The 24574-nt window shown below is 46.9% G+C and overlaps 1 protein-coding gene across 4 annotated transcripts in view; it reads left to right on the plus strand.

Moving 5' to 3' along the window:
- The first annotated feature begins 4763 nt into the window (after positions 1-4763).
- Positions 4764-24574, plus strand: part of Tjp2 (tight junction protein 2) — a 91547-nt gene continuing 71736 nt past the window's right edge. For 3 of the 4 annotated variants that reach the window (XM_042699343.1, XM_042699345.1, XM_042699344.1), the window contains exon 1: positions 19908-20019. In XM_042699343.1, coding sequence (XP_042555277.1) covers positions 19960-20019 — 60 coding nt within the window. In that variant the 5' untranslated portion in view covers positions 19908-19959. Of the gene's footprint in view, positions 4888-19907; positions 20020-24574 lie in introns of those variants that run through there. The other variant, XM_042699346.1, reaches the window with a different exon arrangement.

The raw sequence follows: 24574 nt of genomic DNA on the forward strand, positions 1-24574 counted from the left end.
CCTTTGGCAGCACCCTGGGTAAGCAGAGACAGCTAGAAGTGTACATACAAATATATGTGCATATATGCTTATATATGCATACATATCATACATATATATCATAGAAGTGATATATATTTAAACGTTGAAATATGTAATGATATATATTGATGTACTGATAATATATATGATGCAATGATAACATATAATATGATGGATAATGATATATATTAAAATATAGGTTTTATATAATTGACCTATTAAAATATATATTTCTTTGCTATAGAGAAAAGAAACGGCATATATCTACGTATAAACACACATATCTATGTATGTATACATTTTTTGGCTATTTGGGGGCCCAGTGTAAATAAAAGTGACATTTCTTCATTTTCTTTTTTAAGTGAGAACATTACTAACTTGTTTGTATCAAAGAACTACCATTGATTCATGAAAGAAGATTCAGAAAACCGGAGGTTATACCAAATAGAAGTTAAATCACCCAGAAGTTAAATCATATTCCTGTGGAAATTACCACAATCATTAAAGTCAGTGGTTCTCAGTGGGAGTGTGCATGGGAAGTTCTTCTTCCCTCCTGAGGGCATGTGGCAATATCTTGGGGGCATTTTGGGTGGTTAGGACTCAAGGCTGCTCCTAGTATCAAGTGGTTGGAAGCCAGGAAACCTGCACAAGGACCTGCCATTTGCAACACAGCCTTTGGCGGCAGAATTATCTAACCAAATTACCAACAGTACTGAAGGGGAGACATTAGATTAGATAGACTTTTTTCCCAGCTGGCAAAAGTTACTTTTTATTAGAAATAAATATTTATTTCTTTGGTAGGTTCCAGGGGGATATAATGGAATTCTGAGTCATTATTATTATGGGATTATTACTATTTTGTGCGTGCGTGCATGTGTGTGCATATGTGTGCGTGTGTGTGTGTGTGTGTGTGTGTGTGTGTGTGTGTGTGTGTGTCTGCCTGTATGTCTTAGAGCTTGAACTCAGGGCCTGGGCATTGTCCTTGAGTTTTTGTGTTCAAGGCTGGCACTCTACCACTTGAACCACAGCTCTACTTCCAGATTTTTGATTTAATTGGCGATAAGAATCTCAGGCTGGGCACCGGTGGCTCACGCCTGTAATCCTAGCTATTTAGGAGGGTCTGTGAGATTTTTTTTTTTGGGGGGGGTCCGGTCATGGGGCCTGAACTCTGGGCCTAGGCGCTGTCCCTCAGCTCCTCAGCTCAAAGCTAGTGCTCTACCACTTGAACCACAGTGCCACTTCTGGCTTTTTTTCTTTTTGCTTATGTGGTGCTGAGGAATCGAACCCAGGGCCTCATGCATGCAAGGCAAGCACTCTACCACTGAACCACCTTCCCAGCCCCTCTCTGAGATTCTTATCTCCAATAAACCACCAGAAAACCAGAAGTGGCACTGTGGCTCAAGTGGTAGAGTGCTAGCCTTGAGCTGAAGAGCTGAGGGACAGTGTCCAGGCCCAGAGTTCAAGCCCCATGACCGACAAAAAAAAAAAAAAAAAGAATCTCAGGGACTTTCCTGTCTGGTCTGGCTTTGAACTTGATCCTTAGACCTTAGCCTCCAGAGTAGCTAAGATTACAGGCATGAACCATTGGTGCCTTAGCCTCCAGAGTAGCTAAGATTACAGGCATGAACCATTGGTGCCTGGCCCTTGAGACATATTTTATCCTTCAGTAATATGATTCTAGTAAATTCTTCTTTCTAGGTATGCTAAGAAGGTTTACTTCCTGCAGACATGTGTTCATTTCATTCATCAGTTTTACATCTTGGGAAATCACCTGACATATTATTAAATCATGGTTAAAATGCAGGTTTGGTTTGGTGCTGGTGGCATATGCCTATAAGCCCAGCTACTCAGGAGACTGAGATCTGAGGATCAAGGTTCAAAGCCATCCTGGGCAGGAAAGGCCCGACATTTTTCACTGCCAATTAACCATCAGAAAACTGGAAGTGGAGCTGTGGTTCAAAGCCATAGTGTACTAGCCTTGAGCAAAAGAGCTTAGGGACAGCTCCCAGGCCCTGAGCTCAAGCCCCATTACACACACACACACACACACACACACACACACATACACAAAATGCATCTTCTGATTCTGAGGGTTTTGGTGGGACTTGAGGGTCTGCATATCTAACAAGCTTTCAAGTACTGAGTCTTCCTGGGTGAAGTGGGTGGTCCAGTCTATGGACCGCACAGGGAGAAGCAGGCATCCAGAGATACATGCGTGCTCAGTTACAGCCTGCTTACTGTCTCTGTGATCTTGGCTGTGTTAAAGGTCTCAGTGGGAGGAAGGTAAGGAGTTCTGTGGAGGGAAAGCTTTGCATGAACATTCATGCAAAGATTAGAGATTTCTATTGGGCTAGTTAATTAAATGTTGTCTGACAGCTATAACATACATGCAGTTCTGGATAGGTTCCCCCCCTCCCCTTTCAGGAGCTGATCTTTTGTGTTGTAAAATATAATTGGGAGTCAGGCATAATCTGGTATTTAAAACCTCAAGGAATTCATTCCCTTCTCCCTGGCCTCCTTTAGTCTGTTTTCTTGTTGTCTGGAAGGATAGTTGTGAGTGGGCGGGTTTTGCAGACTGCATAGTCACTTGATTTGCCAAGCAACAATGGGCTCTGTGTTCCAAGTTCACTGCCCGGAAGTTGGGAGACCTAGACATATGCCTATTAACTACATTGCTCAAGTCGGGGTCCCTACTCAGCAAATCCCTCCAGGGTCTATTCGATTTCAATATAGCCCTAAATGAAGAAAGGAAGCAAAAAAAGTAATTGACACTACAACACAGAAGCACTGAGCACCAGGTGATTTTCCTTCCTTCCTTCCTTCCTTCCTTCCTTCCTTCCTTCCTTCCTTCCTTCCTTCCTCTCTTTCTCTGTCTGTCTGTCTCTCTCTTTCTCTGTACTGGTATTTGAATACAGCTTCATGATAGCTAGGCAAGAACTCTACCACCAAGCTACACCCCTAGCTTAGTTTTTCCTTTCAAATTTCAATTCTAACTCATGTTACCTGGCAAGCATTTGACATATCTGTCAAAACTATTGAAACTGATTGTACTTGTTTCCCCATTATTTTTTCATAATTTAGACAATACATGGTTAATAGAAGTGGATTTTAGACACAAGTGACCATTATTGGTAGGTCTAACACATGTCCAAAACCCTTGGAATATTACAAAAAGGAAGGTTAAAGACAGGATGTCTTAGAAATGCAAACAAATGAGCAAAGAAAACAACTCCCAAACTGATTGAGTTAAAAAGCAAACCATTTTCATAAAAGAAAAATTCTCTGGCGCTGATTCCTGTAGAGAAGAATTCCATATTCAGGTCAAAAGCGTAACAAGCCCATCTTGATTTGCTAGTCATTTATTTATCTTTGCAAGTAATAATAGAAACCGTGTGGGCTGGGCTCTAATCCGACTCTTGCTTTGTAGGGCGTCCAGATGGCCCAGGTTTAGCCTCTGCCTACATTTCCTGCTGATCCCTGGAAAAGGAAATGGCTTCCTGCCTGTTCAAATAAAATCCACGCATCTTTTACTTGTGTTTCCTCATGTAGGAAGTCAGGGTGTTTTGCGCAGATGCCAGGCATGAGAGAGGCCACATTCTTCCCCTTCACCCAGAGGTGGCATGACCCCCACCTAACCAGATGAGCCGGTCTCCCTGTGGTGGTGGGCAGGGCCAGGCTGTGGTCAGTGAGATTCTTTGCACTCGGGAGAAACAGAACTCCTTGCCTTTGGTTTTTCTTCAATGATGGCAACCCACAATTATCAAGAAAAGCCAGTGTTAAGCTCTGAAAAAGATACCCTTTCAAGTTTACATTGATTTCTCTAAAACACACTTGAAAATGGAAACACATGTTAAAAAAAAAAAAGTGGGGGTGGGGGTGGAGGGATGGGGGGGGGTGATGTGGGGGCGGGGAGAGGTCAAACATTACGCCAAAGTAAGCAAGCCAAATAAGTTGGAGTTCAAACCTGGATACTGATGAAGTGGGGATTAGAAGAGGGGTTTCTCATTCTCAACCAACATAGTTGCTCATGCCTGTAATCCCAGCACTCTGGAAGCCCAGACAAGAAGACTAAAAGTTGGAGACTAGCCTAGCCTACATAGCGAGATTCAGTCTTAAAAAAAAAAAAAAAAAGATATAAAGAAGAAAACGGATTTTCTAGCTTTTTTCTCACCTTCTGTGTATATATATTTTTCACCTAGAAGGAACTTTTTTTTTTGGGTCATGGGGCTTGAACTCAGTGCCTGAACACTGCCCCTGAGCTTCTTCATTTAAGGCTTGAGTTCCACCACTTAAACCACAGCTCCACTTTGAGCTTTTTGATGGTTAATTGGAAATAAGAGTCTCATGGACTTTCCTGCTGGTGCTGGCTTTGAACCATGATCCTCAGATCTCAACCTCCTAGTAGGATTATAGGGGTGAGCCACGGGTGCCTAGTTCTAGGTTAGACTTTTTTTTTTTTTTTTCTTTTTTTTTTTTTTTTGGTCGGTCGTGGGGCTTGAACTCTGGGCCTGGGCGCTGTCCCTCAGCTCTTCAGCTCAAGGCGAGCGCTCTACCACTTGAGCTACAGCGCCACTTCCGGTTTTCTGGTGGTTTATTGGAGATAGGAGTCTCATGGTCTCTCCTGCCCGGGCTGGCTTTGAACCGCGATCCTCAGATCTCAGCCTCCTGAGTAGCTAGGATTACAGGCGTGAGCCACCAGCGCCCGGCTTTCTAGGTTAGACTTTTAACCATGATGTCTTTTCCAGGGCACGGAATACCACATTACTATCTTCTCCCTGTGAGTGGGACTGGCACCCCAGCTACAAATCGAGGCAGAAGTACCCCCCGAAGCAGAGACCTGGGCCTTTGCACGGCCTACCTTCCCAGGTACATGCTTATCTCTTATATCAAACTACTTATTGATGTAAATTATGGATGCATATTTTTTCACATCATAGATGTCATCAAGATCACTACGTCTGTTGTTGTTGATCTGTACATTTTTTGAGGAAAATCTGATGGCGATGTCCCATTTACCTAAGAACAGAAACCTCTTCCCTGCATTCATGTCTGGAGTGACAGGTCTAGCTTGGATGCTGCCAACACTAGGGGCACAGTTACATGAAGCACAATCCCTGCGCCTCCCGATCTGTGCCTGGATGGTGAGATTGGCATTTGGTGCTCCCGGTAGTAAGATTGTGTAACAAGCTGAGCGCCAGAGGCTCACTCCTGTAATCCTGGCTACTCAGGAAGCTGAGATCTGAGGATCATGGTTGGAAGACAGCCTGGACAGGAAGGTCCATGAGATACTGATCTCCAATTAACCACTGGAAAACAGAAAGTGGTGCTGTGGCTCAGAGGGGTAGAGCACTAACCTTGAGTAAAAGAGCTCAGGGACAGCAACTATGCCCTTAGTTCAAGCTCCATGACCAACAACAACAAAACAGGAAAAAACATGGTGTAACAGTGGTGAGCACTTTGTTGAAGACAGAAAAGAGAGCAGGCTGTTATCTAAGGACTAATTACGTCCAGGCTTTTAGGAAACAAGTTGAGCGTATTTCCCATGCACTGATTTCAATTCTCAGGACTTAAGATTGACAAGATATTAAATTTTATTTTGACACATGCTGGGATGTGTTTGTTCTTGGTTAGCCTTTAACTCCTGATGACAGGGCTAGGCCAGGGCTGCTGGAATGAGATTGGAGTGTTGCCTGTGTGCTGGAATCTCTCATTCCGGTCTGTCCCTGCCCTCAGTTCTTGGCAAGTAGATCTCAGCTACAGTAGGTGAGAACTAGAGTGTGGTGGTGGTGTGTTGTATGTCTGAGTGGTGTGTTTTCAAAGGGTGATATCTATCCATTCCTGTGCCACTGCCTGCTTCCTGTGTGATCTGGGCACAGAGCTTGACTTCTCCGAGCCTCTGATTCTAAAGATTATGCCAATGTAGAAACTCAGTCAATTATTGCCTAGCAAGTACTGAGTATATACCAAGGTCTTTCTTTGTGTTTGTTGTATATTGGTCTTGGGGCTTGAACTTAAGGCCCAAGCACTCTCCCTGAGCTTTTTGTGCTCAAGGCTAGTATTCTACCACTTGAGCCACAGCTCTACTTCAGGCTTTTTTGGGGTAGTTAATTGGAGATAAAAGTCTCATGGGGGGCTGGGAAGATGGCTCAGTGGTAGAGTGCTTGTCTTGCATGTATGAGGCCCTGGGTTCAATTCCTTAGCACGACATAAACAGAGAAAACTGGAAGTGGAGCCGTGACTCAAGTGGTAGAGCACCAGCCTTAAGCTGAAGAGCTGAGGGACAGCGCCCATGGCCAAAAAAAAAAAAGTCTTGTGGATTTTTCCTGCCTGTGTGGGCTTTGAATTGTGATCCTCAGATCTCAGCCTCCTGAATAGTTAGGCTTACAGGTCTGAGCCACTGGTACCCTGTTGTGGGTTGGACTTTTAACCATGCTGTCTTTTCCTGAGTGCGTAATACCACATTATTATCTTCTCCCTGTGAATGGGACTGGCACCCTAGCTACAAATCGAGCAGTGCCTGATACTTAGAGTCTGCTTTCCTAAATGGAGATTATGCGAGACAGATTTTTTTAAATTGTTGCTGCTGTGAAAAAATACCTGACAGGAACAACTGAAGGGAGCTGGGCGCTGATGGCTCACACCTGTAACCCTGGCTACCCAGGAGGCTGAGATCTGAGGATCACAATTCAAAGCCAGCCTGGGCAGGAAAGTCTATGAAACTCTTAACTCCAATTAATCACCAGAAAACCAGAAGTGAAACTGTTGCTCAAAGTGGTAGAGTGTAGCCTTGAACAAAAGAGCTCAGGGGTAGTGCCCAGGCCTTGAGTTCAAGCCCCATAACGAAAGAAAGAAAGACAGAAAGAAAGAAAGAAAGAAAGAAAGAAAGGAAGGAAGAAAAGAAAGAAAGATAGAAAGAAAGAAAGAGAGACAACTGAAGGGAGGAAGGATTTGTTCTGGCATATGGTTTCAGAGGATCCAACCCAGTCACTTGACTGCCTAGTTCTGGGCCTGTATGAGGAGAGCATCATGATAATGGAATGAATGGTAGAGGTTGTTCACTTCATGGAGGCCAGGAAGGGGGCGTGGCTTAAGGGGAAGTGGGGACAGGAGAGAGAAATTGCATTCCTGGGAGAAAAAGTGTGTCCTGGTCCCCTGGTACAGGACAGGGTGGGGACAGGATGTGGCAGATGACTTGAAGTAGCCCCGGAGTCAGAGAGGACTCTTGAGCAGACACCTGAGAATGGAAAGGCATGGGCCAGCTGTGCCCAGATGGGAAACAAACCTGAGGGCAGAGTGTATCCATCAAAAAGCCTGGAAGGGTTGCCCGAGGCCACAAGGAAAGACGCGTGTTTGGGCTGAGGATGTCACTGTGATTCCGATTTGCAATGAAGCATCACCCTCGGAAAATGACGGCAGCATTGGGCGTATTGCACAGGGACTCTGTGCTGAGCGCCTCCCTTGCACTGGCTCATTTCATTCTCATACCTGTCCCTCAAGGTCATGTGCAGCTGCTACGTCTGTTTGTGCTTTAGTTCCAACCAGGGAGCTTGGGCCACAAGGATGGTCCCACAGTCTGAGGGCTGCAAGTCCAGTGGACCTGTGACTCCCTATGGGGCCAGGTTGGTCTTCCTCCTTAGCTCTGATCTCTCTGTATTATCTCTGGTGCTGGTGGCTCTGTCCACATCTCTGCCTTTCATCAGGACACCAGATATTTGGGAACCGCTTTGAAGACCTGACTTTAACCTGATGACCTCCTGAAGACCCTGACTCCACATGAGGTCTCATTTCAAGGTGTTGGGGTGGGAAGAATGGAGAGCTTCAACATATGAATTTTGAATAGACACAATTCAGCCAATCACACCTGTGTGTGTGTGTGTGTGTGTGTGTGTGTATGTGTGCACGCGTGCATATATGTTGGTACTGGGGCTTGAACTCAGGGCCTGGTCACTGTTCCTTAGCTTTGTCGTTCAAGGCTGGTGATCTATCACTTGACTCAAAGCTCTATTTGGTCTTTTTGTGGTTAATTGGATATAAGAATCTCATTGACTTTCTTTCCTGCTGGGGCTGGCTTCCAACTGTGATCTGCTGGTCTCAGCCTCCTGAGTAGCTAGGATTACAGGTATGACCTACTGAGCCTAGCCCATCACACCTTTTTACAGATGAGAAAATGAAAGTGTAGATGATCTTGTGAAGCTGCTCATATCACACAGCCACTAGACCGAACCACACAAAGTTGCTATTTTTTGAAAACAGCTGGCTGTTGGGCGCTGGTGGCTCTCGCCTGTAACCCTAGCCACTCAGGAGGCTGAGATCAGAGGGCTGCAGTTCAAAGTCAGCCAGACCAGGAAGTCTGTGAGCCTCTTGTTTCCAGTTAACTACTCAGAAAAAGTTGGAAATGGCACTGTGGCTCAAGTGGTAGAGTGCTAGCCTTGAGCAAAAGAAGCTCATGGAAAGCTACGTTCAGCCCTGAGTAAGCCCCAGGACCAGAGCAAAACCAACCAACCAAGGAAACAAAAAACCAGCTAGAGTTGTAAGATTCAACCTAAGTGGTAGCAGAACTGAGGCTGGTTGAAGTCCACTTACTGCTGTGTCCTATTACCTAGCTCTCTGTTGGCTTCTAGCATTTTCTTTTGGTTTGCCAGACAAAGCTATGTTGTAGAAATCAGGGTTCTAAGATGCTAGTCTGGTAGTGTTGGGTTCTTGAGTTTCTAGAGAAAATACTTCCATTAATTGATTAGCCACTTTGTGCATTTTGTGGTGCTGGGGAATCGAACCCAAGATCTTGTGCATGCTCTGCTCATGCACCTCCCTCCCCCCAGTTTGCTTTATTGTTGCTTTAGCGGTGATATGCAGCAGGGCTACCTTTATATACATCCAGAAATAAGTACATTTCCTTTTGCATAGTGTCATCTGGTCCCTCCTTCTCTCCCATCTCCACCCATCTCCACCCAGGAGTTGCATAGTTCTCTTTCATTCATGTCCAGTTTCCACAGTGGCGCTGTGGCTCACGTAGTAGATTGCTAGCCACAGCAGCACTTCCAGTTTTCTGGTGGTTAACTGGAGACAAGAGTTTCATATACTTTCCTGCCTGGGCTGGCTTCAAAGCATGATCCTCAGATCTCGGCCTCCTGAGTAAATGGGATTACAGGGGTGAGCCACTGGTGCCTGGCAGCTCTGGTCTTCAATTTCCTTCTCAAAGGGGTCTGATAGTAAGTGAAAATCACCTAACAGTGTGTTGTTAGCACTGAAATTTGTACTTACCTGCATTTACTTGTACATTTGCTTGGAAATATTTCAGCATCCAGGGTTCAAGCCACATGAGCCGTCGTCCTGTCATGAGATTTTGTTCAAGTAGCTTTTCTAATGCCTGCAAGATAATTTCCTATTTTCTTCTCTAAGTGTTGAAAGTGAGAGAAAGGTGTTCTGGATGTTAATCTACCAAGAGTCGTGTTGTTTTTAGCAGTTCAGACATCAGGAATAATTGGTATGCTGTTCAAGTGGCAGAAAAGTGTAAATAAGAAGACCTTTCATATTCTCTTTTGGCAGTACTGGGGTTTGAACTCAGTGCTTGTGTTTGTTAAGTAGGCCCTCTATCATTTGGGGCACACCCCTTTTTGTTATAGGTTTGTTTTTTGGGGGGTCTAGCTGTGGGGCCTGAACTCTGGACCTGGGCGCTGTCCCTCAGCTCTTCAGCTCAAGGCTAGCGCTCTACCACTTGAGCCACAGTGCCACTTCTGGCTTTTTTCTTTTTGCTTATGTGGTGCTGAGGAATCGAACCCAGGGCCTCATGTATGCAAGACAAGCGCTCTACCACTGAGCCACCTTCCCAGCCCTTGTTATAGGTTTTGTTGTTATTGTTGTTGTTGTTTTCTTTTTCAGATAGGGCCTTGAGTGTTTGCCCAGTGCCAGTGTTGGACCAACATCTTCCTAGTTACTCTTCTTGTCTAGCTGGGTACACACAGGTGGACCGTTATACCCACCTTGGTTTGTTGAGATGGTGGTCTTGCCAATTTTTTTTGCCAGCCTGACCTCAATCTCTGCCTCTGTAACTGGGATTATATGTGTGTGTCACCTTGCCTGGCCCATAAGAGGGCTTAATTCTTAACTTTCTAATGTTTTTGTTCGAGTTGAATATGTTTTCCAAACAAAAAAATGTGAATGCATACTTTACTTGTGCAATCAGCAAGAACAGACCTTTGCGGTCCTTCTAGACCTTCCCTGGAAATCTTCCCTGTGTGGATTTTTTTAGTTTGTTTGTTTATTTTTGGTGTTGAGACAGACTAGCTAGGTAGCTCACTGTGAATGTAGCTTAGGCTGGCCTCAAACCTGAGATCCTCCAACTTCAGCCTCCCCAGGTGCTGGTATTATAGCTGTGTGCTACCTTGCCTGGCTTGGACAGGGCACAGATGACACTCAAGCTAGGTCCTGAGACATGAGTTTAATATGTCCAAGAGAAGATGACCCAGACCTCCAGCCTCCCCTCACCCTTCACAGCCAAAGGTCTGAAAAGGGTTTGTGTTCTTCTCATTCCCTTAGGGCTCCTATAGCCGGTGTGCAGTACCCCGCGGGCGAGGTGCAGCCCAGCCTGAGGAATTGTAGTGGGTAGGGCTGTTTTCCTGCCGGTCTCAGTGCTGTGGGTTATTGCCCTTCCCTTCAGTGCTGGGACTGTGGGGCCTTTCCTGTCTAGGCTGGCTTTGAACCACAGTCCTCAGATCTCTAGGCTGGCTTTGAACCACAGTCCTCAGATCTCATCTTCCTGAGTAGCTAGGATGGAGGCGCGAACCACTGGCCGCTAGCTGCGTTTTTCTTCTTTTTGCTGTTCTGGAGATCACATACAGTTCTCACACACACTTGGCCAGGGTTCCACCACCACCCTGCTTCTCAAACCACAGGTCTCTCTTGTCTTCTATTTAACTTTCTATTCGCCTCTTTTAGGAAATGAGGCATTTGGAGTTGGGGACATAGCTCAGGGGTAGCGTGCTTGCCTGGCATGAACAAGGCTCAAGTTTCTATCTCTAGGAGGTAAATCAGAAACAAACAAGAAACCCCAAAGGGTGGCATTACTCCTACTCTCAGGTCTTGTTTGTTTTAGTGTCAGTCCTGGGCCCTGAACTCACGGCCTGGGTGCACTGTCCCTGGGCTTCTTTTACTCAAGGCTAGCATTCTACTGCTTGAGCCATAGTACCACTTCCAGCTTGTTCTGAGTAGTTTATTGGAGATAAGGGTCTCATGGACTTTCCTGCCCAGGCTGGCTTCGAACTCTGGAGTAGCTAGAATTATTGGTGTGAGACACTGGTGCCCGCCTTTCAAGTAGTTTTCTTAAAGTTGTTCTTGCCGGGAGCCAGTGGCTCATGCCTGTAATCCTAGCTACTCAGAAGGCTGAGATCTGAGGATCACAGTTCAAAGCCAGCCTGGGCAGGAAACTCCATGAGACTCTTTATCTCCAATAAAGCACTAGAAAACCAGTGCCATGTCTATAGGGCATCTGTCAAGAAGAGAATGAACTTTTGCATTTTTTATGCTAGTCCCAAACTCAGGTCCTTCCACTCTTATTTTTGGTTGGTCTTGGGGCTTGATCTCCAGGCCTACGCACTGTCCCTGAGCTTTTTCACTCAAGGCTAGCACTCTACCTCTTTGAGGCATAGCGCCACCTTTAGTTTTCTGGTGGTTCATTGGAGATAAGAGTCTCACAGACTTTCCTGCCCAAGCTGGCTTTGAACTGCAGTCCTCAGATCTCAGCCTCCTGAGTAGCTAGGATTACAGGCGTGAGCCACTGACGCCTGGCTGAGGCTGGGATTTGAGTCTTGCGGAAGTGGGTTTCCATTCTGTCTATACCCTTGCTATAGCTGAGGAGGATCTCAGGCAAGCAGCCTCCACCTCCAGTGGCCTCCCTCCCAAGAGGCTACTTTCCCTAGAGTGGAGGCAAAGCTCCCGGCACCAGTGGCTGTGGGGGTGCACATGAGCTAAGTCAGTACACGGGTTCCGTGCGTTCATTCCGTCAGCAGTGCTCGTCCCTGTTCTTGGTTGTTGCTGGTGTGTTTTTTTTGAGTGGAGGTTAGCGGGGCAGCTTCTGTTCCTTGGGAGCCCGTGGCTTTCATCTGTGCAGTGTAAACAGCAGTGAACTAATAAAAGCCACAGTAAAGCAGACACAGCCCCTCTGAGGACCCAGGACATCCTTCCAGTCAGAGAAGAATTCCTCCAGGCTGCTGATCACTCCCACAGGAGAGCCTTTCTTCTCTAGACTGGCCAAGGTGCTTCTTGGGCAAAGGGTGGTGGCAAAAGCTTGTAATCCCAGCATTCAGGAAACAAGAGGCCTGAGGATCACAGATTCAAGGCCAGCCTGTGCTACACATCAAAACTCTGTCAAATGCTGGGAATGTGGCTTCGTGGTAGAGTGCTTGCCTAGCATGCACGAGGCCCTGGGTTCGACTCCTCAGTACCACATACACAGAAAAAGCCAGAAGTGGCGCTGTGGTTTAAGTGGTAGAGTGCTAGCCTCGAGCAAAAGAAGCTCAAGGACAGCGCCCAGGCCTTGAGTTCAAGCTCCAGGACTGGCAATATAATTAATTAATTAATAAAAGTTTGAAGGCCTGAGTTCAAATCTGAGCAATGCCAGTAAATAATAAATAAATAAAATGTTTCTTCCTGATGGGAATTTAAAATCTGTCAAAAAATTAAAATCATGCGCGCGCGCGCGCGCGCACACACACACACACACACACACACACACACACTCTCCCGTACCTCCAATTATAACTGCTTGGGAGACAGAGATCAGGAGGATCATGGTGTGAGGCTATATGGAGCAAAAAGCTAACAAGTCCTACCTCATCTCAACTAATAGCAAAAGTGTTGTGAGCACCTGTGAAGGAGGTGGGAGACCCTGAATTCAAACCCTAGTACCACCAAAGAGAAACGTATCACTGGCTCCTTCTGATTAGCGTTGAGTTCTGCTGTGGCTCAGGCCCATGTTCAGGAGGCTGCGTACAATCTTAGCATCTGCCTGCTGGCTCAGGGGACCCAAACCAGCCCTGGAAATCTCCTAGACGCCAGCTAAGGTCACTTCAGTTCATATTTTATTTTAAATGTTTGTGCTCTTCCTGGGGCTTACACTCAGGGCTTAGGTGTCTATCTGTGAGCTCTTCGTACTCAAGACCACAGCTTCTCTTTCAGCTTTTTCTGAATAGTTCATTGGAGATAAGAGTTTCATGGACTTTGCTGCCCCTGCCGGCTTCTTCCCACAATCCTCAGCTCTCAGCCTCCTGAATGGCTAGGATTACAGGCGTGCACCACTAGTACCCTGCTGGCTATGGTCACTTTAGATTACAGATACATCCTCCCAACCCAGACCTCTCCCCAAACTCCAGTCAAGGGCCTCCTAGGTCTCCAGCCTCGGGATAGCTAATTCTTTGCCACCACTGAGGCCAGGTAAGCCTTAGAAACACAGTATGTTAGGGCAGGGTGAGTTTCTTAACATCCAGGTAGCAGAACTGGAAGGGGGGACTTGGGTGGTCTGCAGTTAGTACAGAGTCTGAGAACTGGTACTATCAATCACCCATTCTTGATAGTATATTGCTAAAGATAATAGTAATCAAGTGCAAAAGAGGAACAGGATAATAGGCTCGTTTGCTTTGTTTGGCCACTGCATTCCTGCTCCAATGCCCCACTAGATGCCTTTCTCCTAACTAGACCCTTCACCTGTCAGAGTCCTGCAGCGTGCTCTCCAAAAGGCTTTGTTTCCTGGTGAAGGAAACAATCAACTGGACACCACCCCCTTGCTGTCTCCTGAGGGCACCACTTCCTGACAGCCACTCACAGGGCTGATTTCTATTTTAGGCAGAAAGCCAAAACTAAGCAGGAAGCTGGGTGGAGTCCTGCATGTCTATAATCCCTGCATTGTGAGGTGGATGTCAAAAACTGTATTTGATTTTGGTGCCTTGCATCTTGTATACACATGATCTAATTTCGGGAGGGAAAGGGGAATAACAAAATGCTGAAACAAAGACACAGGATGACCCATTGCAACAATGAGACTCACAAGACACTATGTTGGAAATGAACTTTACAACTTTGGGGTGAGGGGATTGAGGGAGGAGTCGGGGAGGGAAGGAATAGTAGAAAAACAAAGGAGGGGGTAACAATGTTCGACAAGAAATGTATAGTTACTCCTGTAACTATAACCCCTCTGTACAGCATTTTACAATAAAATTAACTTAAAAATAAATAAAGCTGGGGTCAGGGGCTCCTGGCTCACACCTAGTAATCCTAGCTACTCAGGAGGCTGAGATCTGAGGATCACAATTCAAAGCCAGCCCTGCCAGGAAGGTCTCTGAAACTCTTCTTTTCAATTAACCACCAGAAAGCGAGAAGTGGAGCTGTGGCTCAAGTGGTAGTAGAAACCCTAGGACCGGCACACACATACACACGTACAGACAAATGTCTTGGAGAAGTTCACCTTCCTTTCCTCAATAGAGAATCTTTTGAAGGGACTAATATATCAAGTGTCCATAAATTTATTCTGATTCATTCAAGGTTTTCAAGGATTTCTTTTTCTTTCAGTGCTTGGACTTGAACCCAGGACTTCACTAAACATGCTAGTAGGCAAGAGCTCTCCTACTGAGTAATACCTGGGCCAACCTTGTTTTTCTTCTGATGGCATCAAATCAAACTTTGTTCTTATTTTTTGTTTTAGATTTAAATGGCTAAGGCTGTCCTTCCAGATATGGTGTTGGGGGCCATGGAGGAGGGTGGGGCCACTTGTCAGAAGACTTGAAGGGAAGATGGGCTGCTATTAGAAATGGTCAGGTTTAGCAGCTGCCTCAGAACTTGTGGGGGTCTTGGTCCTCAGTGAATCTCTGGACTGGTCATCATCCATTTGCATCACACTGTGAGGGATTTGCGTTTGTTGTCTAGCTCTCTGGGCTCATTTTTGCTGGTCCTGGGGCTTGAACTCTGGGCCTGGGCACTGAGCTTTTGCTCAAGGCTAGTGCTCTACCACTTGAGCCACAGACCTACTTTATCTGGCTTTTTTCAGTAGTTTATTGGAGATTAGAGGCTAATGGACTTTTCTGCCTGGGCTGGCTTCAAACTAAGATCCTAAGATCTCAGCCTCCTGAATAGCTAGGATTACAGGCGTGTGTCACCAGAGCCTGGCTTAGGTGTTGAAGGTATGTTTGTTCAAGTGGCATGTCTTTATGATTCCTGTCTGTTGTATGATGTACTGGCAACTTCCCAGTGCTCATTTCCATTGCTCCCAACTGGTACCGCATGGCCATGTTGCAGACATGCAAACACATGTTATGTAAATATATATACAGTACAAATACATGTGTGTATGTGTGTTATATACTCTAAATTGTGTGTGTGTGTGTTGACCCCAGGGCTTGAACTCAGGGCTTCAAGCTCATACTTAACTTTTTCGCTCAAGGCTGGTGCTCTATTGCTTGAGCTATAACTCCACTTTGGCTTTTTGGTTTGTAAATGGAGATTTGTCTTCTTGGACAGGCTTTGAACTGCAGCCTTCAGCTCTCAGCCTCCTGGGTAGCAAGGATTACAAGTGTGAGCAGCAGCCAGCATTGTTGAGCTTGTATTATACTTTTCTAAAAAAGATGCTTTGCTGTGTGAGTTAAGTTGATTAACTAGCCCTCCATTGTCAGACATGAGTGGCTGCCATCTTTCATGATTAGGAAGAAGTATCCAATGAATTGCTGCTGCATGACACTCAGTTACCTCCTATAATCTAACCATTAGTCCCTTCTTTCCTTTAGACCAGCTCTGACCAAGAGAAGCAGGGATTTCACATGAGCAGTTAGACATATATTGTTCTTAATTAACTTACTCCTTACTTCTTGAATCTTATCCCCATGGCTCTTGGACCATACTTCTCCGGAATTTGTTGTTGTTGTTGCTGTTTTGGTCCCTTTTCCTTCACGGAATTCCCTCATTGGGCTGTGTTCTGGATATCCATTATTAACTCTCAGTATTGGCATTCTAGGGGTTACGTGGTTCAGTTGGTAGAGTGCTAGCCAACGAGCAAAAGAGATCAGATACTGAGTTTGAGTTCCAATCTTGGACCTAAAAAGAAAAATATTGGTATTCTAGATGAGTCCTGCCTTCGGTCCTCTCTTCCCTCAAGCTACATGGACTGTCTGAATTGCCTCATCCCCTCTTAGACTTCAACTTTCATGATGTATTTATGATGCCCAAATCCCTCTACCATTCCTGTCCCACATAGATGGTTGATGAATATTTGTTCAGTGATTACACACCTCCACCTGAGTGACTCAGAGTCCTTGGATGGCTGTCCCTAGCTAGTCATGATTCTGCTCCCACTCCCGTGTCCTCTCTTTTGGTTAAAGGCAGTGTCATCTATTCTCAGGAACCTGAGAGTCGCTCTGGGTTTACTTCCCTTGTGGCTCCCTTTACCTAATCGCTCAGTCATCAGCCTGCTGATCCACTTCCTTTATCCTTTTCCCTTGAATCGGGTTCCCTCTTGTCTAATGCTGCTCACCTTCCTCTCTTATCTGTAGCCCCACAAAAAAGGCAGCTTTTGTGGAACAAATTCTGGCTGAAACTCCTCCCCCAACCCACTGCTAAAGCTATCTTGCCAAAAAACAAAACAACCCCCCCCCCCAACTTACTAGAGATCTGTAGAAAATACCAATCTAATCTCACTTCTGTGGGAAAATAACTCCTGCTTGCTTGGGCAAGTGCACCTCTGGCCATGACTTCATTCCTTGTTTTTCTACGTGCTCTTCCCTTCACCCGGAAGGCTTTCTGCCTTATTTCTGCCTCACAAACACACTCCTACCTGTCTTTTCAAACATACAAGCCACACTATTTCTCAAGGCCCAGTAGGGGTGAGAAGCCCCAGTCCTAAGAACTCCTAGGTCACCCTGAGGTTACTGGGATTCTGTCTCAGCATTTGTTTTCTTACTTGCTGATCATCTACTGCCTACTTTGTGTATTTTAGTAGGAGGTGATTTGGCCCAGGTGATAATACTAGCATTTGTGGGACTGAAGTTCTCTGGATAAATAAATTCCAAGAGTGTGGAAGTGTTTCTCTCTCTTTTGTTTTGTTGTAGTTTTACTGTGGTACTAGTACTGTGCTTGGAACTCAGGGCCTCATGATTTTGCGTGGCTTTTTTGCTCAAGGCTGGAGTTCTACCAGTTGAGGCACAATTCCAATCCTGCTTTTTGCTGGTTAATTAGAGACTAGAGTCTTTTTTTTTTTTTTTTTGTCGGTCTTGGGGCTTGAACTCTGGGCCTGGGCGCTGTCCCTCAGCTCTTCAGCTCAAGGCAAGCGCTCTACCACTTGAGCTTCAGCGCCACTTCCGGTTTTCTGGTGGTTTATTGGAGATAGGAGTCTCACGGTCTCTCCTGCCCTGGCTGGCTTTGAATCGCGATCCTCAGATCTCAGCCTCCTGAGTAGCTAGGATTACAGGCGTGAGCCACCAGCGCCCTGTTGGAGACTAGAGTCTTAAGGACCTTTCTGCTAGGGCTGGCTTCAAATTGGGATCCTCAGATCTGAGTCTGAATAGCTAAAATTAGAGGCATAAGCCATCTGCATTTGCCTTAAGAAGTAGGTTTGAAATGCACAACCCTATGTGGAATTACTATAGACTAACAAATTGCTTCTCCAAAAGTTTATATTGATTTAGAACCAGGCAGAAGTATTGTGAGTTCCCAGGCCAGCTTGAGCTACACAGCAAGATGGTGTTTACATTTCAATCTCAATTTCAACGTATTCTGAGTGTCTGTTGGTTGGCTTGGCAGATCTCTACCCTGGATGGGAAATTTTGGGGTTTCCCCATTTCTTTCTTTTTTGGAAGAAAACCAGGTTTTAAAACAAAATAATAAAAGAAAAAAAATTCTAGCTATTTATGAAGCTGAGATCTGAGAATCACGGTTCGAAGCCAGCCAGGGCAGCAAAGTCTGTAAGACTCGTATCTCTAATTAATCACAGAAAAAGCCACAAGTGGTGCTGTGGCTCAAGTGGTAGAGCAGTAGCCTCGAGCAAAAAGGAGCTCAAGGATAGCACCCATGGTTAGGGTTCAAGCCTCAGGACCAGGAAAAAAGAAAAAGAAATGAAAAGGAAAGGAAAGGGGGAAAATGCTATCAGCAAAGTCAGTGTATTAATTAAATCATGTTTTCTAACAAGTTATTATTGAATGCTTACTGTCAGGTGCTGGGCCAGTAGCTGGTGTATAGTGATGATCATCAGTGGCAGTGAGTAATGATAATAGTTGGTCCACAGGGTTCAACCTGGTAGCTTGGCGCCTTGTGACCACTGAGACATGGAACTGTATAGCTACCACGACTGAGAAGCTGAGTTTTCCCCTTCCCTCTCTGTAGGTGGCAAGTGGCTGTCATCCTTTTTGATATAGCCCAGCTCTACAGAGAAAAAAGGTCATCATCATTCAGCGGATGTAATTGCTACATTCTGGATCTTTTCTTCCTCTGTAACTGCTAGTGGTATAGACTCACGTCACTTAGGTGTGACTGGCTCACAAATGCTATCATTATAAGTCAGCACCACCTAATTTGGGGAAGCATTAAAAAAAAATAGGTGCTTAGAGCAGGAGAGAGTAACATCCCCCTACCCCCCCCCCCCTCCTTGGTGTGGATTTGAGGCTCCAGGGCAGGGATTTAGCTCCCCCAAAAGAGCCAGAAAGGAGACCTCCAGAAAGGCATCCACATGGAGGAAGGGACTTGTTTTTCCACATAAACTGCCAAGCTGTTCTGATTAGGCAGGAAGTGAAGCAACTGCATCTCATCGGGGAGGGGTGGGGGGGGGTTGACCGGACCTTTTTTTTTTTTTTAACCTCTTACCTTCTACTTAGGAAAGGTGGCTGAGGTTTGCTTTTTATTAAGTTAAAGGAAGAGGTCCATGGGCAACGCCTGCTCTAACTTATCTCTTCTGGTTGCAGGTTGCATTTTTTGAATCGAGGTATCTATTTGGATTCTCCACAGTTTAAATTAGAAAATTATTAGCATCTAGGCGATTCTGAAGCGAATAGGCCCACTTGAGTGAGATGAATCCAGTCGGAGAAGCAGTGTTGACCCACTGGGTACTGTTTTATAAACAGATCAGGGGAGGCGATTTTGTTTAATCTCTATCATTGCAGTTGTTGGTAACCTGCCAAAGAGGTAGCCTGCACACATCGTCCTGAAGAGCCCTGTTTTAATAGGAAATCTGGGTAGCTGTAATCAATTGTGGCGTAGAGAATTGGGGGGGGGGGTTACAGTGCCAGGGATGCGGTTGGCTTCGGACAGGAATGGAAAATCCGTAGGCGTTTCCCCAGTTTTCCCCGTTGGAAGCGCTTCCTGTGTGAAACCCACGCAGTTCTCTCCAACATGTGGGGTACCCACGGCAACCCCGGTGGGGAAAAAACCCGGGGGCCCAGAAGGCCAGCGCCCCGGGGTTCGCAGCCCCGCGCTCCCGTTTGCAGCGCCTGAGCGCGTGCGCGAGCGCGTGCGCGTGCCCGGGCGCGTTCCCAGCCCGACCCGCGGTGTCCCGGGAGCGCTGTGGAGCGAACCATAGCGCCAGCCTTGGGGGGGGGTACAGGTGGTGGGTAGCGGGCCCCTCAGGCCTGGGAGGGGACTCCGTGGGATGCCTCCATCCACTTCTGCTCCCAGATTGGATTCGTGCACGGAGCTGACCCTCGTGGGGACTTCGCGGGGGGGGGGGGTCGCGGTGACAGCAAGACCCCCCTCCCGCCGGTGATAATGGTAGTGCCCCATTGGAGAGTTTCGCGGGCGGGCGGTCGCGCGCGGGGGGCGGGGCGCCGCGGGAGGAGGGACAAAGGCTGGCGCGGCCCCGCCCCCCGCGCGGAGGTGCTGGTGGCGGCCGATGGTCGCGAGGGTGACGGGCAGCCCCGGGGAGGAGGAGGAGGAGGAGGAGGCCGCGGAGCGGGAGGAGCGGGGCCCGCATTCGAGATGCCGGTGCGGGGAGACCGCGGGTTCGGACCCCGGAGGGAACTGTCCGGATGGCTCCGCGTAAGTGTCCCCGCGGCTGGGGCGCCGGGGCGCGCTCCGCCCGGGCGGCTTTCTGGGAAGTGGGCTTGGGTGGCACTGGAGACCGGAGCGAGTCTCCCTCCGGGTGCGGACGCCCGCGGGGCCGGGGCCGCTCCCTCCCTCGCTCCCCCCCCTCTGGTCTCTGTCTCCTCGTCGCTTGGAGTTGGGAAAAGTCACGGGCGCGCGCGCGATCGGCGCCCAACTCCGTGCCGGGGTCGGAGGCTCCCGGAGCCGGCTGGGGCTTGCGAGCGCGTCCCTGCAGAATGCAGTGCCCGGGAGTGCGGACCGGCCGCAGGCGGGGTCGTCTTCTTTCTTCTTTCTTCTCCTCCTCCTCCTCCTCCATCCTCCTCCTCCTTCATCCTTCATCCTCCTTGATCCTTCCTCCTCCTCCTCCTCTTCCACCTCCTCCTCCTCCTCCTCTTCCTCCTCCTCCTCTTCCTCCCCTTCCTCCCCCCCTTTCTACCCTCCTTCCTTCTGCCTGCCTCTGCAGTGCAAGTCCAGCTGCTTCTCAGTGGGGCATGGAGCTGGGCGTCTGCAACCAGCCCCAGCCAGAAGAGTTAGGCGGATGCTTGGTACTTGGCTATTAACTTAACCTGTCATCAGTTCCTTTTATGTGTTTTATTCTTCGTGAATGTCTTCATTGGTCGTGTCCACTTTTTTTTTTTTATGGCCCCGTCGTTGGTCTCCAGTTAGAACTAATCAGGGATGCCCACGGCAGGCGCTGGACCTTCATGAAAGGTGGAGGAACTCGGGAAGGACTCTCCCAGGACCCAGTCATGGCAGGCAGCCTCCCGCCTCTCGTTTTCGCTTCAGTTCTCAGGAAGAGCCGCTTGCTTCCCTCCCCCTGTGGAGGGGCAGCTGTCCGGCCTGAGAAATAAGGGTTGTGGTTTTCCTGAAGTTTCCTGGAGAAGTTCCTCTGCTCACAGAGACCGCCTGGGCCCTGCACGCGTGGTCCCTCGCCTGGTCTCTGCGGGGAGCCCTGGGGAGGGAAGTGGCCCCTTGGCTTCAGCTCTCTGGGTGGTCTGTGCTGAGAATCCCTTTGGGAAAACAGAAAACTGGTTTACTGTTTACTGTGTGCATGTGTGTGTCTGTGTGTGTGTTTCTCCCAGGCTGAGTCCTTAGGTAACATCCATCCACCGAGCATACCAAGGTGGTTTTCACTGAGGAATTAGTAGCAGGTGCATTTGTGGCCAAGTGCCTTTTAATATCTTGACTAGGAGAAATGGCATCGGTTGATGCAGTTCATTTGTTCGGACCTCTCCACCACAGTGTGAGGAATACATAGGTGGATAAAATACACAGATGGATAGAAGCCTTGACTACAGTCTTGTTGGGAAAGCAAGCGATCAATTAGAGATGCCGATGAGTACTCTTTAGAAGTACAAAACAGGGTGCTGTAGTAATTTCCCGGCTGTGGGGGGGAGGAAGGAGAGGAGGGGGTTGTTACCAAGGCAACAGTGGCTTTTGAGATGCTTTTTTGAGTTTTGTTCAGATCCATAGCCAGAGTGATTAGGGGGATTTTTTTCCTCCCAAAGTGTGGCTGTGTGTGTGTGTGTGTGTGTGTGTGTGTGTGTGTGTGTGTGTGTGTGTGTGTGTGTGTGTGTGTGTGTGTGTGTGTGTGTGGTGTCCAGAGCCTCAGATCCATAGCCAGAGTGATTAGGGGGATTTTTTTCCTCCCAAAGTGTGGCTGTGTGTGTGTGTGTGTGTGTGTGTGTGTGTGTGTGTGTGTGTGTGTGTGTGTGTGTGTGTGTGTGTGTGTGTGGTGTCCAGAGCCTCCCAAAATGCCATTTTTGAGCTTTCTGCCCAGCTCTAGGCAGTAACCATCTCAGTACCACTGAGCAAATACTTAATAAATGAACACCTCACCTCAAACTGCTGGCCACTTTGTACACAGGTATACAAAATTGAGCAAGACTCCATTTCTGCTTTACAGCGTCTGCATGGCCCCAGGCTTTTTCACCGTTTTGAACTCTGATCTCTGTGGGGATTCCTGGGGCTGAGGGAGGAAGGTTTTAATTCAGATGTACATTCTGCAGTTCAGAAGTACAACAAGAGGGGTGTCAGTTGATCCCTCCCAAAGTAAGGAACGTGATCATACTTGGACTAGAGTGAGTGACTCGTGAATGGTCGTCTTAGAACCCCAGAACACTGAAGGGAGCAGTAAATGCATCTTAAGTGTGGGGTTTGGAGTTAACAAGGGAGGTTGAATTCTAGCAGTAAAGGTAACAGGTGCAAAGTATTTGGAAAAGAAAAAAAATATTGAGAAGAGAGTTGTCCAGGCCTTGAATGCCAGTAGCAGAATTTGAGGAGGGAGGGGATCATCGCAGAAACAATTAGGTTTGACTTTTCCAGAGAACTAGTGAGCAAGTTGCTTCAGCACAAATTCCACTCCAGTTCCTACACAGTAAGTGTTACTATTTTTGAGGCAGGCATAGGCTGACGAACAAATAAATTTTTATATCATCCCTTGGGGAATTTTGCAATGACTTCTGCCTAAATTTATTTAACTTTTGATCCAGTTTTTTGCATATCAACAGCCAATCATTTATCTTCAGGGCGAGGGTGAGAACTTTTTGAATTCATCGCTTGGCAAGGGACATCATAAAATCCCCACCATTAACTTTGGGTTTAGCCAAGTCTTTCTTTGTGTATGTGTGTTTTCCTTTTCTTTTTCTTTTTTCTCCTTAGAAGGTTGTCCTTCTTTAGGAGACTTGAAGTTCTTGAAACTGGGTGGGGCCACTTTAGGTCACTTTGTGTAATTGCCTGTGTGGTAGTTTAAAAAGTCAGAGATTGGGCAGGGGTGTGGCATGAGGTGTGGGAAGGGAGGGGGTTGGAGCTAAGAATTAGGAAGGCTTGTTAGTCACCAAACTTTCAACATACTTCCATCAAGAATCTGAGCCATTGGGGAATGCCTTGCTTAATCCCTACAACAAATCCCATTAATAAGTTATGGCTACAGATGAAAAAATTCACCTAGTTTAAGAGCTGACTCCCCAGAAGAGGCCCTGGTGATCAGACTCTAGACAATAATTAGAGATCCAAACTGCTGGCCAAGTTGGCCCTGGCCTTGTGGGCTTTGGTGTTGAGAGGAAAGGTGAGATGGGTATGGTAATGACTGAAGGCATGAGTCATGTGACTACCCCACACGTGGGTGGAGGGAGCCCAGTCATCAGATTAAGTGTTCTGCTGAGTCTTTCTGGATCCTAAATCCAGAAACACAGCACCTGAATTGCAGCTGAACCCTAGGCTGGTGGTTAAAACACCAGTGTTGATATGAATTTTATTAAGGATAACAACAGCAACAGAAATCTCAAAAACTGGAGTCCATTTCACCCCCATGAGTAATTTTGGCTTTTTTTTTTTCTTTTTTGTGCCAGTCCTAGAGCTTGAATTCAGGGCCTGAGCACTGTCCCTGAGTATTTTTGCTCAAGGCTATCAGTCATTACTACTTGAGCTATAGCTGTACTTGCAGCTTTTTGGTGGTTAGGTAGTTAATTAGAGATGAGAGTCTCACACACACTTTTTTTTGTCCGGGCTGGTTTTGAACTCAATCTTCAGATCTCAGCCATGAGCCATGGGCACCTATTATTTTGTTTTATAACTTATATAGTAAGTTGTGTGTGTGTGTGTGTGTGTGTGTGTGTGTGTGTGTGTGTGTCAGTCCTAGGGCTTGAACTCAGAGCCTGGGCATTGTACCTGAATTTCTTTTCTCTTTTTTCTTTTTCTTCTTTTTTGTGGTCGGTTGTGAGGCTTGAACTTTGGGCCTGCTTGCTGTCCCTGAGCTCTTCAGCTCAAGGCTAGCACTCTACCACTTGAGCCACAGCGCCATTTCCAGTTTTCTGGTGGCTTTTTGGAGATAAGAGTCTTACAGACTTTGCTGCCTGGGCTAGATTTGAGCATGATCCTCAGATCTCAACCTCCTGAGTAGCTAGGATTATAAGTGTGAGCCACTGGCGCCCAGCTCCCTGAACTTCTTTTGCTCAAGATTAGCATCCTATCTCTTGAGCCACAGCACTACTTCCAGCTTTTTCTGTGTATGTGGTACTAAGGAATGGGACCCAGGGCTTCATGCATGCTAGGCAAGCACTCTACCACCAAGCTGCATTTTAGCCTAGTGAGTCTGTTTTAAGAAAAATTGTAATCTGAGGTAATGCTACAGAGTGCTTAGAGAGATCTACATACTCTTGGAGTGCACTGCCCAGCATGTCAGAGCGAATAGCCCAAAATGAGGAAAGTTGTACATAGTGGATTTTGTCTTAGGCAAGTGAGTCTTCCCTTTTTCCACCCAGCCCTCTTACCTGTTTTTGCAGACCTGAGAAGCCCTTTTAGTGCCCAGCCCAATTCTCATTTTTTTCTCAACTTTCTCCAATCCATTCATAGAGGTCAGATTTCCACCTGTCATTCTCCTGTGACTTTATTTATTTATTTATTATGGTGTTGGTCCTGGGGCTTGAACTCAGGGACTGGGCACCACTATTGAAGTGTTCTTGCTCATGGCTAGTTATCTACCACTTGAACCACAGCTCCACAGCCAGCT

The sequence above is a fragment of the Dipodomys spectabilis genome, unplaced genomic scaffold (assembly GCF_019054845.1).
Source record: "Dipodomys spectabilis isolate Male_0828 unplaced genomic scaffold, ASM1905484v1 ptg000241l, whole genome shotgun sequence".
NCBI classification, from domain to species: domain Eukaryota; kingdom Metazoa; phylum Chordata; class Mammalia; order Rodentia; family Heteromyidae; genus Dipodomys; species Dipodomys spectabilis.